Genomic DNA, 20,081 nt, shown 5'->3' with positions numbered 1-20,081 from the left:
TTTTCATAAAACTACTGATGTGATCATTTACTCTTTTTAGCCTCGTGCTGAAACAGTGGACCTTAAATACGGTTGTTAAACCAGCCTTGAAACTGGCTGCTTTTTCTTCCTCATCTATTGAGACAGTCTCACTGTGTGGTCCTTGCTAGTCTGGAATTTCTATGAGACTAGGCTTGCTTCAAGCTTCAAATAATCCTCCTGCCTCTGCCCCCCGGGTCCTGGGGCTCCAGGCACGTGCCACCACACCTGGTTATTGTATTTTTAAATGTATGACAGTTCTGGGCCTGTTGCTTTTCAGGAAGGAAAGATCTTAATTATTAACTCAATTGTTTTTAATAGAAAGAAGCCAGGTCAGGATTTTGATTTCTTTTAAGCCAGTGGTTCTCAGCCTTCCTAATGTTGAGATCCTTTAGTACAGTTTCCCATGTGGTAATGACCCCAACCCTCAAGCTATCTCATTGCTACTTCAAAAATATAGTTTTGTTACTGTTATGAATTGTAATGTAAATATCTGATATGCAGGATATCTGATATATCTGATATATGACCCCACAGTGGTCACAGCCACAGGTTGAGAGCCCCTGTTTTAAGCTTACTTTAGATCTCTCCTTTTTAGAGTTCCCATGCATGTAGTCTTAGGGGACTGGCCATCATTCCTCTTCCCTGGCCCATCCTCCTGCTCTGAGTTTCTTTCTAAGCACTATTTACATTGCGGAAATTCACACGTGCTGGCTGGTTTTCCACTTAATTCAAAATAATTTCTCTTCCCATCTTGTCTTTGACCCTTGTGTCACATAGATCTGCTTCTCCATCTCAGGGGTTTTGTGTTCAGCTGTTTTTATTACTATCAGCTTTCTGTTGTGCTCTGACAGAGGCCTTGTGTAACTTCCTTTTAAAAAGAATTTTATTTTTACTTTTAATCATACCTATATAGAAGGGGGAAGGGTGCTGTATGCATGCAGCTATCCAAAAAGAGAGCATCAGGTTTCCTGGAGCTAGAGTTACAGGCAGTTATGAGCAGCTCCCATGTGCTGGGAACAAACATGGGTCCTCTTCAAAAGCAGTAAGTATTCATAGCTGGGAAGAAGGTGTATTCTGTGGCTGTTATCTGTTATATGATATCAGTTATAGCCAATGGTAGTTAGCATTTTGAAATCAGATGTGTCCTCATTAGCTTCCTGGCTGCTGGATCTCTTCATGCTGATAGAACATGGTTAACATCTCTAATGCTAACAGTTGCTTTACCTCTTCCCTGCTGTCCTATTGGCTTTCCCCCTAGTTGTCCTAGACTTGATATTTTGGAGGGACTGAGGAAATAATTAAGTCAATAAAGTGACTGCTGACAAGAAGGAAGACCTGAGTTTGAGTCCCCAACACTCACATAAAAGGCTGGGTATGCGGGTGCATGTCTGAACCCTGCCTTGTTTGGGAACAGAGACTAGAAGATCCCAAAAGCTCATTGGCTAGCCAGCCTAGCTCAGTCAGCAAGTTTCAGTTTCAGTGAGAAGCATTGTCTGAGAAGAGAAAGGTGGAGATTGATCAAGGAAAGCCAGCCAGTGTTATCTGTGAGTTCCCATGTGCACTAAACCTGATTCTTTTCTGACCTGTGCCAGTTCATCCCTCCTTAGGCAACCCTTGTTGTCCTCTGCCCCCAGAAAGTCACCATATTGATGATAAACTTGGTGCAGACAGCTGATTGTCATATATACCACAGCCTAGAACTCCTGGACTTAATTGATCTTCATGCCTCTGCTGGACTTCATGACTCCGATGGGTGCCCACCTCCACCTCCTACCTTCATAGGCACCTGTACACATGTCAACATGGACACACAAACACATCCCTCCACCTCCTACCTTTATAGGCACCTGTACACATGTCTACACAGACACACAAACACACACCTCCACATCCTACTTTCATAGGCACCTGTACATATGTCTACACAGACACACAAACACACACCTCCACATCCTACCTTCATAGGCACCTGTACACATGTCTACACAGACTCACAAACACACACCTCCACATCCTACCTTCATAGGCACCTGTACACATGTCTACACAGACACACACACACAGAGGGAGGGAGAGACAGAGGGGGGAATATTATGGTGCTGGCAACAGAACTCAGAGGTGATAGAGAACTTGCCTTACATGTTTGAGATCCTGAATTCTATTTAGAGCAGGGTAAAATCAAAACCAAATAAGCAAGAGCCATACCTTCATGGAGACTTACGAGCTGTGCATTTTAGAGCCGCCCATTTTATTTGGCAACTTTACTTGTTTTGAAGTCTTCTTGGAAACTTATATACTCTTGTTTGAATTCTGTTGACACAATATATTTTTCTACATTTCCTTTTAAGCTGTGAGTCTGTAGATAGCCTGGCCAAGGGTGCAGTGCAGTGAATGGATAGTTGTTCATTATGCACAAGGCCCTGGCCTCCATCCCCAACACGGTGAGAAGCATGCACGTCTCTTATATAGCATGCATAGGATTTGCACATAGCCTGTGCATATATCTTCTACTCTGCTTCAATCATCTGTAAATTGTATATAGAGCCCAGTACATTACAATGTTCTAAATGGCTGTGAACTCTAGTGAACATCACACACACACACACACACACACACACACACACACACAATGTGTTTAGTGCAGATACAGCTGAGATGTTGTTTTCTTTAGTATTTGCCACCTGTGATTGTTGAGTCTACAGATGAAGAACTTACTGATGCCCAGGGCTAACTAGAGCTGGTACCAGCCTGCTGCAATTTTTTGCCTTTCTTAGCGTACATGTTATAATTTTATCTTTTCTAATATCTGCCTGTATTAATTACTATTTTGTTGCTGTGAGGAGACACCATGAGCAAGGCAACTCAGAGCAAAAAGCATTAGATTCGGGGCTTGCTTACAGTCTCAAAAGGGTGGTCCATGGTGACCATGGCAGGGACTGTGGCAACAGCCAGGCAGGAAGGCAAGGTGCTGGAGAAGTAGCTGAGAACTCATGTCTAATCGGCAAGTTGCAGGCAGTGAGATTGCAAAACTGGACCTGGCACAAGCGTTTGAAATCACAAAGCACACCTCCAGTGACACACTTCCTCCAACAAGACCATGCCTACTCCAGCAAGGCAACATCTCCTAATTCTGCCCAAATAGCTCCTCTAACTGGAGATGAAACATTCCAACACTCGAGCCTATGGGAGTCATTCTCATTCAAACCACTACACTGCCCAAGAGCTTAATACACCTTACAGCTGCTCCAGCGCTGCTGTTCTGAGATGCTGTACATGGGGGGTGGGCACCTTATGTTAACAGTGTCCTAGTCCCTCCTTCCTGGCCGTGTCACTGCTGCCACTCACTTCAGTTACACATGTGTGAGCATGTGCACATGTGTGAGTGACACAAGCATAAGCATCCATGATCATATACATTGCTATTCTGAAGTCCAGCTGGGGGTGGGAAAGGGTCTGATGCCCTCTCTGATCTCCACAGACACCTGCACTCCTGTGCACATATCCACATAGGCACATACATGTAATTTAAAATACAAATGCTAAAGCCTTGGGTGTGTCTTGCTAGGTCCCCTCCCCCTCCGTATTGTTTTTCATTTGTGTTTCTCATCGTGTTGACACAAGTTGCTTCAGCTTCTGGTCTGCTAATTCCAGCATGCTTACTATGTCTGCTTCGGGTGTTTACTCTGTCTGTTCAAACTGCTTTTGCCTTCAGTTAGCCTTCCTTATATTTTCATAGTTAGAAATGATGCCCTGTAAAGAAAAATGTAAACGGGCCTTATGAAGCAGGGGCAGGCAGGATAAGGGGAAAGGAGACACCCTCTAGTCCTTGAGCCTTAGAACTGCGAACGTGATGACTGTGTCTCATTCCCTCCAACATGGGCCATGGGCAGGGCAGGGCAGGTGATATTTCCCTTTGCAGGCTGTTTGCATCTGCTCTCTGCCTTGCTTGTGTTAGGAGTAGCTGCTCTAACTCACCTGCTGGAAGCAGAGTGGCTTTCTCTGATACTCGCTCAGAGAACTAGTTAAGCTCTGGGCTGTAAAACTCACAAAAGCATGGGGGCTACTTCCTCCTGGAAGTCTTCCCTCAGGCTTCCAGAGGCTCCCTCTGTCTGTTACAGTACAGGTATTCCTGCCTGGTGCAGGTTCCCTCTGGCCGTCTGCTTTCTTAAAAAGGCCTGGTTAGTCTGCCTGCGACTTCAATGTAGGAAACAGATATTTGCTTTGTGACCTCAGCTAAGTTAAGTGTTATAGAAATAGGTGTCGTGTGTAGTTTTGAATCATCATGTGCAAGGAAGTGTGATGCCTACGCAAAAGTGACTTTTAACAAGAGCTTTCCAGAGGCCGCACATTTACATCTCCATTAGAGACATACGAGCTGCTGTTTAGGCTGGGGTATGGGGTTTGTGCTGCCCTTGTGTAAGAATACTAGACAAGGGGCTGGAGAGATGCCTCGGTGGTTAAGAGTGTGTAGTGTTTTTGCTGAGGACCCTGGATTGGTTCCCAGGAACCACATCAAGCCACTACCTGTAACTCCAGTTTCAGGCGACCCAATGCCCTCTAGCCTCTGTGGACACCTGTCGCATGTGGTGCACATAAATTCATGCAAGCTCACATACATAGAAGGGAAGGAAGGAAGGGAAGAGAGGAAGGAAAGAAGGGAAAGGGAAAAGGATGAAGGAAAGAAGAAAGGAGGAAGGAGGAAGGAAGGAAAGAAGGAAGGAAGGAAAAAAGGTAAAAAGAATCCACTTGCTTTTCAGTAGATGAAAGCTGTTATGTTGGCCAGTACAATGGCTCACTGGGAAATGGTGCTTGCTGTCAAGCCTGATGACATCGAGTTAGGTCTCTGGGCCCCACCCCACATGGTGGAAAGAGAAAACTGATTTCCACAGGTTTTTCCTCTGTGTTCTGGCAAACACTCGCACATGACCCATACACCAACTAAACAGATAAATAAATGTAATAAAATACATTTTAAATAAAAAAATACTTCTTATCTTCAGGAGATCATAGTCCCTATGAAAGCCTTCTCTAGAGTAGCCCCGATTGGAAGGCTTTGGTGGGCTTCAGAGTTTAGCTGTAGACTATGGATTTGATGGGGCAGAGAGCTAGAGTTAGCACAGTCTCAAATGGAGATGTGATGCTCTGGCATTGTCTCTACAAAGACACTTTCCCATCTTAGTCCCGAGATGTGCTTTCATATATGCCATAAATAACAAAAACTTACTGTGCAAAAATGGTTAACCAAAGGCTTGGATCAGGAAAGGACAGGTATCATTAGACAAGAGTGAACACTGGGGCTGGCAAGTTGGCTCAGGAGTAAAGGTGCTTGCCGCCAAGCCTGGCAACCTGAGTTCAATTTCCAGGACCCAAATGATGGAAGGAGAGAATTGACTCCCACCGAGAATTGACAGTAAGTAAGACTTACTGTCTTCTGAATGTGGCAGATTAGGCCAGGGTGGGCAAGGGTGTGAGCAGAAGTGGACGGAGTGAGCAGAAGTGGGTGGAATGAGTAGAAGTGGGCGGGGTGAGCAGAAGTGGGCGGGGTGAGCAGAAGTGGGTGGAGTGAGCAGAAGTGGGTGGAGTGAACAGAAGTGGGCGGAGTGAGCAGAAGTGGGCAGAGTGAGCAGAAGTGGGCGGAGTGAGCAGAAGTGGGCGGAGTGAGCAGAAGTGGGTGGAGTGAGCAGAAGTGGGTGGAGTGAGCAGAAGTGGGCAGAGTGAGCAGAAGTGGGCAGAGTGAGCAGAAGTGGGCGGGGTGAACAGAAGTGGGCGGAGTGAGCAGAAGTGGGCGGAGTGAGCAGAAGTGGGCGGAGTGAGCAAAAGCAGGCAGAAGGCATCACTGCTTTATTTAGGAGAATCTTCCAAACCTGCAGGAACTTGTAGCTTTCCTCGTTGTCTTAGGGATTTGCTACTCGGCACCCTCGTTAGCTTAAGGGTGGTGCTGTGCCTCTTGTAGGTTGGAGGTTATTGTTAGATGCACTTTATCTTCCTCTCTTCCTTCTCTTCTTATTTATTTGTTTTTATAGTTGTAGATACATACCATCCTCTAAGAAGACTAAGCCCCTTCTAGGAGGAGAAATGCCTAATACCTTTCACAAGCTTCCTGGGTTCAGCAGTTTAACTCACTGAACTGAGGTCTGTGCGTGATTCCACACACCCCAAGAGGATTAAGTTTTTCCACATATTTTCTAGCCAGTGCTGTTAAAGCCTCAGATTAAACTGTCCACCCTGAGTATAGGCTGCCTGTCCTTGGTTTGTCCTTCGTTTGCTGTCCCTCCTCTCCTCACAGATTTGTAGGGTTACAGTGATCTGTAGAAAAAAAGGGCTTAAAGTCCAAGAGTTCACCTAAGAGCCAACAAAAGATGCGCTCACACTAAGTCATCACTAAACAGACTAAGTCATAATTGAGCGATCAGACTTACTGCTTGGAAGCCCTTCATTTAACTTGAATACCTATTCTTCTGAGACACTGTTCTAATTTGTAAGGAATTTTGTTATTGAGGGTGGGGGAGTCCATATTTATTAAATGCTTTCTATGTTTTCTGTTGTTGTGTATTTATTTGGGTTTTTTGAGACAGCCTTTGCTCATACTATAGACCAGGCTAGCCTCAGGCTCAGAGATCCACCTAGAGTGCTAGGGTTAAAGACATATGCCACCACAGCCCAGCTCTTAAGTGATTTCTAAAACCCACATATTGGGCTGTCAAGCTGATGACTATGGCTGAGCCATGCTGTCCAGCTCTCCAGGTCTCCCAGGGTGACCTGCAGCCTGTGCATCATTTTCCCCCTGCTTGGGCTCTTCTCAGCCCTGTACGTTGGTTTGGTTTGGTTTGGTTTGGTTTGGTTTGGTTTGGTTTGGTTTGGTTTGGTTTGGTTTGGTTTGGTTTAAGACAGAATCTCACTGTGTAGCCCTGGCTAGCCTGTAACTGGCAGTGTACACTAGGCTTGTCTTGAGTATATGGAGATCCCCCTACCTCTACCTCGGGATTAAAAGTGTGCACCACCATGCCCACCTTTCTCAGCCTCTTCTTGATGCTGTCGGCTCCTAAGTACTTTTATCCAGCTAGGGGACCCACAGATGTAGCCTCATTCACCTTTTCCCCAAGCCAGCCTGTCCTAAGCAAGCACTTAGCTCAGTCTCCCAGCACTACTGAGATGCCTCCCCTCCCCACCTTTCCTCTCTTCCAGCCCCAGACCCTGACTTTCCCATGCATCTCTGCCTCTTCTTAACTTCCATACTGCCTGGGGCGGGGGAGTTGGCCCTGAACATTAAGCCCACCTGTACTTTTTAAGCAGGTTACACTCATGGCTCTCATGGAGAACTGCTTTATGCAGTATCTGTTGTATGCCTGAATCTGACCTGTGGCTACCCACAGGAGACCATGTGGACAGTTCTGCCTGTGACACCGTGCCAGCACTCAGCCCATTTTGAGATTTTCAGATGCAGAACACTGAGCCCATTGAAGGAATGTATGAGCCTGGCGTCCCCCTTTTATCCTCCCTCGTCCTTTAAACACACTACTACATACACAATCTGGATATTGGCTTTGTTTAATATATTGCTATATCTTGGAAATCAATTTGTACCAGTTGTTCAGAGCCATGTGTGTTTTATAATGAGTTACAGGATATGCCACTGATTGTAAATTCGGCATAATATGGCTGCACAGTCCCCTGTCAGATATCTGTTTTCAAGGGTTTTTGCTACAGTGGTTCAGTGAGCAATCTTACATCTGGGTTCATGCTACAGACAGCTGCTCAGAAACTTTCACAAGTGAAATTGCTAAGTTGCGGTATTTATGCTTTTCCAAAAGGAGAATTTTTCTAATTCTACTTCTTGACTTACTGCTTCTCGGATGTCTATTCACGTGTCCACTGACTCCTGGACGAGCCCTCTGTCTGCTGTCTTTTTCACACTACTCTGCCTGTCCCTTCTGGGTTCTAGAACTTCACTGCAGCTAGCTCACTGTCTGCCCTTCAGTTGACAGCTACTGTGATCACTGATCACTGAGTATGACAGTCAGATGGTTTGCTCTGAGCGCTTTTGATCTCTGTCAAAGTGACTGGCCTGTCATCTTCTGGCCTTTTATGTAAAGGATGGCATGCTTATGGGAATCATGGCCTAACTGCTCAGATGGACTCTCCCAACAGGCCATCTATGCACCCAGCACCCAGACATTGTTAACACCATGGACCTCCCTGAGCATCCCTCGTTGGGTACAGTCTCTCTATAGGTCCACCTCAGTCTTCAATTATAAAGATTAGTTTACCTAATTAGATTAATCTAGATTAATTTTACCTGTTTTTATTTTTAACTTTGTGTAAAGGTAATTGTAATGTGCATATAGGTTCTTTCTTCTGTAATGTTTGGCATGTGTAATTTTAATTCCTATTGACATATATTATAACATTCATTTCGCCATCCGTTCTGAATAGTCACTTAAGTGACTTTAGTTTGATTATCATGAAGAGTTGCAGGTACACTTGTTCTGTCTGCTGATGCTCCCGCGTGCACTTCATTGTTTACCTATCTAAGGGTCTCTGAGTCGCAGGGCACATAAGTACTAAACTCTAGATGGTCCCCTCCGATACTCTACGGGAGTCTCAAGTGTCCCGTATCCTGACTTTGTAGCCCCTTTGGTGGGTCTTTGGTCACAGGATGTTGAGCATATGCTTGTGTTGTTTGTCCTTGTCTGGAGTACTCCTGTTGACATTCACAGTTCCGTTTCTAGCAGTTATGTTTTAGCATGCTTTTTTGCTAGCTGGGATGTCAGATTTCTAACAGATCATTCTGTTCTGCCCACTCCCTTGATTACTTTCCATTTTTTCCTTGGATCTTCCCTCGTCTGTTATTTATTTTGTAACAAGTGAATCTTAGGCCCAGTAGCTTGAGTCTTGTAGAACATTCAGTGAACTTGCATGAAACTTACTTTATTGGAGAAGTTGGCATCTACACAGATGTCCTGACTCTCTCAAGCAGCTGCAAAGAATAAATACTCAGTCTGCCTATGTTCTTTCCTACAGATTTTTTTAAGAGAGAGAAAATGAGAATGTGTGCTTATGTGTTTGTGGCCATCTGTCATGTCTTTATGTTAGTACAGAGGCATCAGGTTGCCTGAAGCTAGAGTTACAGCCAGTTTTGAGCCACCTGATGGTGGGTACTGGGAGCTGAACCCAGGTCCTCTGCAAGAGCAGCCAGTCCCTTACTCACGGGCTCTCTCCAGCCTGTCAGATAACAGGTTTATCCTATGTTTTATTGTTCTTTAAAAAAATTGTATTGCATTCACTCATTTATGTATAGTTGTATGTGGTGTGTATGAGCATGGTACATGTGTGAGTGCATGCATGTGCTATGGAATGCATATGGAGGTCAGAGGACAACTTGTGGGTGTCAGTTGTGGGCCCTGGGGATTGAACTCAGGTCATCAGGCTTGGTGATAGGCACCTTTGCATGCTGTGCCAACTCCCTGTTTTTAGCAAGTGCTCGTTAGAAATCAGAACCTTTTAAGGCATATCTAGCAGTGACGGTGCAGCCCCCTTTCTAACCGTCCCAATGTTTTGCAGGTTCTTGATCAATATGAGCGAGAGGGATTCACCTTCCTGGCAAAGGTGTTTAACTCCTCACATTCCTTCTTAGAAGATTTGACGGGTCTTACACTGCTCCATCAAGAGACCCAAGCTGCCGAGGTAAGAACACAGCGCTTCTGTCCTGGGGATTGAGACTTAAAACCTGCTTGACTCTCAATTTTGTGAAAGGGAACAGAGAGATTGACTTTGAGTTTTTTGGTGTTTGTTTGTTTGTTTGTTTGTTTGTTTTTTGTTTTTCCTGAGAGCATGGAGCACCCTGGTTTGCTAAAGTGTCTGCCCAAAGCATCAAGCCAGGGCAGAGCAAGTCCAGGCTGCTGCTTTCCTAGCATTCCTTGTGTTTCTGGAGGGTGTGCTTGAGTACAGCTGTTGGTAAACAGTCTCCTTATAAGGGCTCTGTCAAACACAAGTCAGTGAGGAAGCTGGACTCTGGGCTGTGTCATCAGAGAAAACATGGCTGACCTGTTGACAGTCTAGTCAATCGTAGGTGCTAACATCGATCTGCTGTGAAATGTCCCTGTCTGGCTTGGGAGGTGTGCAGGTCTCCACCCTGAATGAGGGACAGCCACAGGCTGAGAGTGAAAACAGGTTGTCACAGTGAACTTGCTTTCCCCTGAAGATGTCGTGAGGTGAACTGAACCCTCAAGGCACTTCCACGGCTATGCAGGGAAGCCCTTGCCAGCCCTGCTCTGATGACCTGGTTCAGTCTCAACATGGCTCCAGAGCCATGAGTCTTGATCATTCGTAATCATCCTGGGGATTGTGTCTCTCCACTACATAGGAGGCCCCAACTAGTCAAGGAGTGGCTGAGCTGGACCAGTTCTGGCCAGCCAATGGAGTAAGGGTTGGGGGATGCGATGAGCTTTGAGTGAAAGAAACCTTTGGAAAAACCTAGAGCACAGCTGCTTGGACTTGTGAGCAGGTTGGGGTGATTTACAAGCACACCCAGGAAACAAGGCTGTTCTCTGCAACTTGCTTAGAACCGAAAGTGAATTATCTCTGACTTGCTCAGATGCAGGGTCATTAAACAGGTGAGATCTTTCACTGATGTCTGGTACTTAAAACCTGAAGAGTCCATCTTTGGGGTCAGGAAGGAAATAACCATTTCTAGAGAACTCTGAGAGACAAAGCTGTCCCCTAGACCTGAGACTGGGGCCCCAGCAGGTGTCAGGTTATGCTGATGGCGGCTGCCATTGCCTACAAGTACATGAGGAGGAGCCTGCAGGTCTTTGCAGCCGTGACATCACTGACAAGACGGCGAAAGGGCTTTTCCAAGTCACCCAGAAAAGCAGAGAGTTCCTCTGATCTCACTCTAGAAACACAGACAAGATGCCAGGGTTTTATTCTGTGTTTTAGTAGCACAGCTGGCCATGTCCTTCTCAAAGACCCAGAGAAGAAGTTCCGGTGAGCCTTGGTAACATAGGCTGTGGGCAAGAGAATAGGGCATCATCTGTGAGCCTGAGTGAGGTGTGTGTTTGTTTCTTTGTTTAGGTTTCTTCACTAAGTTAGCTCTGGGGTTTTAAATGCCCCGTAACATTGGAGGTAAAAGATAATAAGCCAGTTAGCCTATGACCCAGATGTAGCTTACAGCTGTGGTGTTTGGAGCTTGCCCTGTGTTACATTTTGAAGAAAGTCAGAATTTTAAAATTATGATTTTTTTATATTAAAGTCTTAATTTCCTCATTTTCACCTTCTTTGAAAAATCGGATCTGGCAGCTGCAGGTACATGCTTCTTGACTAGAGGGAGCCAAACAAATGATGCATTGGATACAGGCATAAAACATGTAACACGCTGAGGACGTACCGTGGTGGTAGAGTACTTCCAAGCATGCAAAAGGCCCAGAGCCAGCACCACATCAGGAAAGTCTATAGAAACACAGTCATGCTTGTCACGTGGCTCCCATTTCCTCTCCTGGAGACAGGCACAGCTGCTATTTCTTCATCCTTCAGCCATGTTCTGGGTTTATTTCATGTTCTGAAGTTGACAGCCTTTCTGGGAGTTTAGATCTGTAACCCTTGCTAGCCAAAGCTCTAAACAGAAGCTTTCAAAGAAAAGTGAGAATAGTGCCCTCACCAGGGGCCCTGTTAATGACAAAGATCACTGTGGCACACGTGTGTGGTTTCAGTACAGTGAAAAGAACATGTGTGAGAGAGAATAAATGTGTATGTCAGAGAATTGCTGGGGATACTCCTTACTAGTGGAGCACTTTCCTAGCATGGAGAAGCTTAAGCCTCAGTTCCTCGAGGCAAGGAAGATCAGGAGTTCAAGGTCACCCTCAGCTATATAGTGAATTCAAGGCCAACCTGCACTACATGAAACCTTATTTCAAATACAAAACATAACAAAGCCAAAAATCTATCTATGTAAATATAGTATTTTGATTTTAAACTTATTTTTATAGATGCTCAGTATGAAAATTTGGACATCTGTATTTTTTTAAACACTACTTCATGAAAATGGCAATCACTTCCCTTTTGGATGAACTCTTTTCATGAGCTTGGTGTTTACAAAAGACTCATCAAAGTAATATGTATTATTTCATCATATGTGTTGTCTATCAAAAGATTTAATTTTTTGTGGTGCTGAAGCTCAGGACCGTGTGTATGCATGTGTGAGTGCTTGTGATTTAAAAATTATTAAGCGTGTTCCGAAAGTCTGATGCTAGCACCATGTTGCTTATGAGCATAGGATTAATGAGGTGATGATGCCCATGTCCACTGTGAGAGGCAAAGGTATTGACAGTGAGCTGAGGTGCCATCAAAAATGTTTGCATATGTATGCAGTAAGTCCCAAGACTCAGAGAGTCAGAATGTAAAAAAGACTTTTGGGTAGACAACCACCATTCCCTTTAGCCTTTAGGGTTTTGTTTTGTTGAGGGTTTTGTTGTTGTTGTTGTTTTAAGATTTATTTATTTTATATATGTGAGTGCACTGTCACTGTCTTCAGGCACACCAGAAGAGGGCATCAGATCCCATTACAGATGGTTGTGAGCCACCATGTGGTTGCTGGAAATTGAACTCAGAACCTCTGGAAGAACAGTCAGTGCTCTTAACTGCCTGAGCCATCTCTTCAGCCCCAACCCCTTAGTTTTAAAGGATGAGAAACTGTCTTCATAAACAAAAGCTGGATTTGGCCATTGGAAAGCTGGGAGTGAGAGGACCAACTCCCTGGACCTTCCTGAGTTACAGAGCACAGGACAGCCACAAAGCTCATCCCATTTCTCAAGGGTATAACTGTCATTTGTAGTTTTCCCTGTGTGCTTGTACCATTGTCCCCTTTTCCCCACCCTTCTAGCACTAATCTCTGGAAAGCTATGAATTCTTTCTGCACCTGAATCTCCTTCTAGTACTGCTCAGTGAGCAGGAAGGGTGCCCAGCTGAACCTGCTGGAGACCACATGTCCTGTGTTCCCACAGAAGGAACCACAGTGGCAAACAAAGATACAGGCAAGCAGGGCCATTCTGTGTTCAGTGAGATCAAACATAGCGACCCAAGCTTTGTCACCCATCACCCTCCTTCCACTGCCCCACATCCTAATTGACTACAGGGAGTCCATTCAGGGTCACTGTTGCCCTATCCTGCTTCAAAGATCAGAGGACATCTTGGAAGGCATACTTAAGGAGAATGATGCAGATGGAACCGGGCCCAATCCTAGAAAGATGCTTTGGTTTTGGTGGTAACAATGAGGGACAGTGACTGATGTCACTGGGAATGAAGCTTGAAGGTAAAGTAAGAAGACCAGTGAACTAGCATGTCAGAGAACAGAAAGTCACCCTGTTTGTCACAGTGAGCAGAGGCTGCAGGGCTGTGGCACAGTTTTTGGTTTTTTCTGCTTTTATATACAAGGTCTCACTGTGTAGCCCTGGATGGCTTGGACCTACATGCCTCTGCCACCCAAGTGACAATACAGATGTTCTTATGTGGAATGTGTTATGGAGGGTTGATACATATGGAGTTCATTTCACACTAAATCATTTAAAAGAACTTAGGAGAAGCCATTTGCCTTGGCTTGTGTTTTCTCTTGGGGCCTTGGACAGGCACCCACATTCTTTGAATCCCATCCGGGTGTCAAATGGTGCTTTCATTTTTCCCATGGGATGTTAGAAGTCCCCACAGAAGAAAAGCCCCACTTAGCTTCCTGCATTCTTAAAACATGGCCATGTATGGAGGATGCTTTCATATTTTGCCTTCAAGGCCCAACTTTCTGAGAGTAGTAGTGCTGGTCCATAGAGACTAGCCTGACTCTCTGGTCCTTCCTCTAGCTTCTTTGAAACCTAGCAAATGGAAATTGCAAACTGATGGACTATACCAAGTTTCAGTAACAGATCTTCTGAGGAGTTCCTGGACTGTAGCTTTAATTGCTAGATTTCTTAAGGAAAGTCTCAGTCTGACTAAAACAAGCAGATGCATCAGCTTCATTTTATGAAACTGGCTCAAGTTAGCCTCTGGGGCTATTTCTCATCCTGGGACAAAATATCAGTTTCCATGTTTTTATTTCATTCCAACTATGGGTTCAACATCATGCTCTGAGAAACACCAAGATATATTTTTCTACTCTGTCTAACTAAAGAAAAAAGGATGACTCTTTAGGGAGCTTATGAAACAAACCATCTTGGTCCATCCTTTAGAAATTGAAATTCCCAGATCGAATAGCCAGAAGCCAGCCATTCTCCTGCCTCCAGGATTAACTTGAGGCTGTGTTCCCTCACTCGGGCCTCTTGGCAACACAGGACAGTTGCACCATGGGTGATGTCAGCATCGTCAGTTCTTAGCATTGCGCTCACAGCGTTTGTGTCCTCAGGTTTGGGTGAAGCAGCATGCTTCTTGCAAGTTCGTGGAGTTAATTAGTGATGATGGGGGAGGAAAGTTGAGCACCAACTGCTAACACAGGCTGAACAGTCCCTCGCAGGCTGGCAGCCACCAGAAGGGCTGCGCTGACAGATCCATCCAGAGTTGAGACTCAAACTCTGAACCCATTGAGCTACAGAATTTTAGAATGCCTGTTGTCCTCATAGCAAAAGTCACAGGAGAAACATGGCAGCCGTATGGTGTGACTTCATGGGCAGAAAGACTTCCTGTTCTGTTCAGTCAGCCACGCTGTTAACAAGTGTTTCTGCCCGGCCTTTGCACTTATCCCAAGTTTCTGGCCCTTTGCCCTCACAGCTGGTTTTGATTTGGTTTCTGTGGAATAGTTTTTGTTTTGTTTTGTATTTAACAACAGTCAGATATTTATGTACAGCTTCATCAAGAGCCTCTGATGACAAATGTGCCTTTGGAGGCCAGGGGAAGCTGTGGGAAAGCCCCCGTGTCAGCACTCAGACCTGTTTGCAATGGAGAGGATTCACTATGGGAACTGAAGAGCTTGTTCGAGCACCTAGCTCTGTCTTCCCAGAGTCCTCTGCTAGCCTGTTTCCCCTTGTCTGTCCTGGGATGGTGCGCTGCACTGAGTTTTCCTTATGAAGCAATTCCTCAAGGTCAGCCTTGGCCCTCTCTCCTGAGTGAGGGGAGGAAAGGCAGAAACTGCAGGCACAGAGCCATTTGCTGCTTAGCTTGGAAACTGGAGCCTGTCTTTTGAAATCTAGCTTGGCAGCGTCTCATTGAGAACTCACTGTATAAAATGTGTCCCTTTTATTTGCTCTCAGAGTTATCTGCAGAAATTTGAGATGTTTATATATGTGGGCATTCGGGATGGTCCTGTTGAAGAGTAGATGGCAAAGTCTGAGTGGAATCCTACCCTCCAGAGAAGAGGCTGGTTGGTGTAATCTACTTAGAGGCCATGAGAGGGAGAGAAAGAAGAGTCACATGTTACACGCAGACAAGACAGCTGAGCAATAGAAGAGAGGCTCTAGTCCTCCTTAAACCATGGGAATACAATCCTTTTAAATCGTGAGACTTGAGTCCTCCCTAAACCATGAAATTCAAGTCCAAAAGACATAAAACCATAAAGACCTCAAGATATTACATTAACCTAAAAAATATTTTTTAAAACAGCATCAGTCATGTTAGACAGGAACTGTATCTGGACTTGTCTGACTGAATCCTCAGCTTTGATTGGCAGTTGTATATGTCTTTAAATCATGAAAACATTAAACTAAATGGATGCATTTTGAGTTGGAGGGGCTTTTCAAGATGGACTCTATGAGCCAGAAGGTGGAAACGGAGTGAATTCCTAGAGCTAGGTAGCACATAGGCCAGGCACAGCTGACCCGACTTCCTGACTCAGCGGTGCGGGGTCCCTGGAGGTGTCCTTGCAGCTTGTCCTGGCCTTGGTTTTCTAGGGGCTATATTTTCACAGCTGACCCTTCTCATTTGCAAGCAAAACAGATGCCTCATGTTGAATTTGGGGGGATTCCATATTTCAAGACTGTAAAATTAAATAGATTTGTAGCTCTGAGATTGTAGCTCTGAATCTTCTGCTTCTCAGTTGCCCTCGGGGCTCAGAAGTAGAAGGGACAGCAGCGAAGGTGTGTGCCCGTTACTCCAGTGTCACCAAAGTCTCAACTAGTGTTTATCAGCTCTGCCCAGCTTGTGGTACTGTGGAAGCAGAGAGGTCCGGTCCCGTGGGACAGTGCCATGGTGCTGGGGATGGAGGATGTGAGTGGCGAGGCAGGGCTTGTGGCTGTAGGGACAGAGTTGATACATGGCTCTTTTTGTTCTGTAAAATCTCAGGTTCTCATGCCAGAGGGGCTCCAGGCAAGAGCAAACATTGGTTCTCAGAGGTTGGAACTCTGGGTATAGGACAGGAAAAGCAGGGTAGGGGTTCCATATGTGCAGCAGCAGTAGAGCCGCTGAGACTGTACTATAGCCCCCAGCATACTTCTCTTGTGGATATGCCTGCAGCCACCATATGAGGAAGAAGTACCCATTTTGCAGATGAAGCTGTAGAGGACAGAGGAATAAATAAATACACTGATATGCTGTTGAACTTCTCTGTGTGAAGCTTCCAGACACATGGTAAGGTTTACAGTACATGTCATAAGCTGGGGGCAGAGAGAATATCAAGAGCATGGCGCCAAGATGCATCTAACTTACAGGGAGTCTCTGCTTCCTTACTGAGCCTAGAAGTTCCACACACAGAGCGCTTTGCCCATCTCTCACAGACACATTCTCAGGGTTCTCTAGAATCACAGAACTTATGGTGTGCCTCTATATATCAAGGGGAATTATTGAAATGCCTTAGAGTTTGCAGTCCAACTAACTCAACAATGGGCAGCTGTGAATGGGAAGTTCAAGGATCTAGTAGTTGCTCAGTCCCATGAGGCTAGGTGTTTCAGCTGGTCTTCTGTAGAAGTAGGTTCCAATAGATGTGCTGGCAAGTAAGTGTAAGCAGGCAAAGAGGAAAGCCTTCCTTCTCCCATTGTCCTTATGTAGGCCTCCAGCAGAAGGGATGGCCCAGATTAAAGGTGTGTACCACCATGCCTGAACCTAAGCAGCTCTTTACTTGGAACTTTCTCTGTCCCAGGCTGGCCTTGAACTCAAAAATCTGCTTGCCTTTGTCTCCTGGAATTAAAGGTCTGTGTCATCTGGCCTGGGCCTCAGCTTTTCATGGCCACTATGCTTCAAGATCCAGATCAAAAGCGCCTGTCTTTCGGCCTCAAGATCTGGATCATAAGTGTGCCCTCCGTTTCTGGATTGTAGTTCTTCTAGACATAGTCAAGTTAACAACTGGGAATAGCCATCACAGCCTGTCTCTTTGCGCTGTGGCATCTGCCACATCACTGTGCCTTCTTACTCTTCCACTGGCTTCTGAGAAAATCCAAGGGTCCCTGAGAGGTTTTCCTCACCAATGAACTCGTGACTCATCTGGAATTACCACCTGGAGAAAAGCAGGTCTGAGGAGCTTTCTGGGATTCTGGCTTCCCTAAACTGGAAGGGAAATCAAGAGCTGGCCACCACTTGCAGTTACAAAGCTGTGTGGTTAAAAAAAAATGTTAACAAGCTAGAAGTAGGTAATAGGTTTTTGTTGTCAGTTTGTGTGCTGGGTTTTTGTTGTCATTCTGTGTGCTGTTTTGTTGTCAGTCTGTGTGCTGGTCATACGACCCACAGCCTCATGTCTGCTGAGCGTGTGCTCTGCCACGAGCCCAGTTTGCAACCCCTTGCCTTGTTTTAGTATTTGTGTTTATCCTGCCTTAAGCCTCCTGGGAAGAGACCCCACCTAATTCTACTTGGCATTTTATTTAAAGGAAAGAAACTTGGCTTCATAAAAAGAGTTTTAAAAATAGTTGATATTCATAAAGGATTACACGCATAAAACATTTGTGTTGTTTCTGTCAGACTTGAGCTGCAAGCATTGATTTCTGAAAGCATCAGCTCAGAACCAAGCTAGTTCACGTTTCTGTGCCCAGGTACTTGTTGGCACATTCTTCCCCTCCTGTGCCCCTTCCATTCCCTCCCCTTTCTTTAGTCAGTGACCTGTGAGAATAGATACGGGTCCGTGATAGATGGGCCCATTTCAGCCTTAGCAATGTAGGCCTGAGGATATCGGATAAGCCAGTCTGCAAAAAGGCCTGGGATTTGCATATTGGAGGTAGAGGCAGGGTTTCTTTCCAGTGTCATAGAACTTGCTTTATAGATAGACCAGGCTGGCCTTGAACTCACTGAGATCCTCTTGCCTCTGCCTACTGATTAAAGTTGTGTGCCACCAGGCCTGGCCCTGGAAGTAATTTGTATTAAATGAGTTTTAGAGTGTCAGATTAGCAACCTTGTCAGAATATATGAAAGAGCTGTGTGAAGAAAAAAAAAAAAGGTCTTAATATGAAACAGACTGTCAATGGCACATTCTTATTGGCTGTTCAGAGGATAGCTAGCCAGATGCAGCTTTTTCTGTGGTGACTCCCGGAGTGTTCCCTTTGGCATCAAGGCTATTGATTTCACAATTGATCTGCAGACATGCCAACCCCTCTAAAAAGCAGAAGAGCATTTGCATGGACCCTATGCTCATCCTTTCTGGTGCCTAGAATCTGTCCATCACTCATGATCCCTCACACGGTGCCAGTGGTGCCATTTATCACACAAGTCTCTTACGGAATAATAAAGGGAGACGGTCTGGCCAGGTGTGGTGGAGCACGCCATAAACTCAGCACTCAGGAAACGGAAGCAGAATTGCCATTTCAAGTCCGGTCTTAAAAAATCAAACCAATATCTAAGCACAATGACACTGCATATCTTTAATCCCAGGCCTTGAGAGGTAGAAGCCAAAGAATCTACGGTTCAAGGCCACCCTCAGCCACATAAGGAGTTTAGGGCCAGCCTGGGTTAAACAAAACTCTATCTCAAACAAAACAAAACAAAATCCTGCCCGTGCTCAGTACAGAGATGCTGTGTTAAATCTTTCCATCTGCACTTTATTGAGTTGTGGCTGTGGAACCGGAAGACATGGAGGCTCATGGGCCATCCTTCTGTTGCTGTGTGGTCCCCGACTTTGTTCAATTCATCCATCTTGTCTCAACTTGTTTGCTTCCCCTTGAGATCAGCCTGGGACCCCTGCTGAGCCTTCTAACGTGAGCCTTCATCTCCTTTGAGGAATGGGTTGTGACTCGCTGGGCCCAGGTGCACAGACTTCTGACAGAACCACATGCCTCTGAGGGGGGAGACTTAATACCCAAACTGCTTTTGGGACGTTTAAATGACAATGATCAAGGAAATTCCCTCCTGCTTGTCTTTTTTTGTCTTAATATTTTAAAGTAATCTACAATGCATGCAGAAAAAAAACATACTGGGTTCTCTGTGGCTCTGTGAATGAAAGTGTGATTGTAAACTTGCCCTTCCCAGCTCACGCGCTGCTCACTGCCTGCAGTCGTGGTGGCTGCCACTCCACACACCCTGCTTTTTTATCATCAGCCTGGGGGACACATCCCCAAACAATGCAGTTCTGCCCTGAACTTCATGAATGGACTTGTGGGACATCTGGTCTGTACTGTGGCTGCAGTTTGCTCATCTCTGGGTGCTGTGCACCAGTCCCTAGTTAGAAAGCCCCTCACTCCTCCGAGACACTTCTGGTTGGGGACATGACGCTGACTGAAGTGCTGCTGGGTACAGCTCCCAGGGTCCTGCACTACACTTCACTGCGTCAGGGTGTCCTGCGCTTATTAATAATGCTGGTAGAGTCGGGTTTTGTAGGACCACCAACCAAGGTCATGCCTGTGATTTTTTTTATCAGGTGCCCAAACTCAGGTTTTACTCTTTTAGGGGTAGATACCATCCCCATTGAGACATACACTGTAGTGGAATTTTAGAAGTGGCATTTTTACCTGGCATTTACTCTGGAGTGATGGACACTTAGCCTTGAAGTAATCTTTTATAAATTATCAGTATTGTTATCTGGAAGTTATGGGGTTGCTCTTCCTATGGGAACTTCAGACCCTTTGCTAACCAGGAATTCTTGCAATGGCTGAGAATTGCTTAGGTGATAGACAGTTTCTAGATAAGACATTTTGGTATGTGGGAATTGACTTGCTAAAAGACCTTTTGTGTAACAA

General features: G+C 45.4%; 1 protein-coding gene across 3 annotated transcripts in view; it reads left to right on the top strand.

Annotated features, from left to right (window-relative positions):
- Atg7 (autophagy related 7) overlaps positions 1-20,081 on the top strand; it is a 211,837-nt gene that overhangs the window by 121,018 nt on the left and 70,738 nt on the right. For all 3 annotated transcript variants that reach the window (XM_028753586.1, XM_028753584.1, XM_028753585.1), the window contains one exon: positions 9,583-9,705. In XM_028753586.1, the coding sequence (XP_028609419.1) occupies positions 9,583-9,705 (123 nt within the window). The remainder of the gene's footprint in view (positions 1-9,582; positions 9,706-20,081) is intronic.

This window comes from Grammomys surdaster, unplaced genomic scaffold (assembly GCF_004785775.1).
Source record: "Grammomys surdaster isolate TR1022 unplaced genomic scaffold, NIH_TR_1.0 125950, whole genome shotgun sequence".
Taxonomy (NCBI): domain Eukaryota; kingdom Metazoa; phylum Chordata; class Mammalia; order Rodentia; family Muridae; genus Grammomys; species Grammomys surdaster.
Note: the sequence above shows the minus strand (reverse complement) of the source record. Positions and strands in the feature narration are given on the sequence as shown.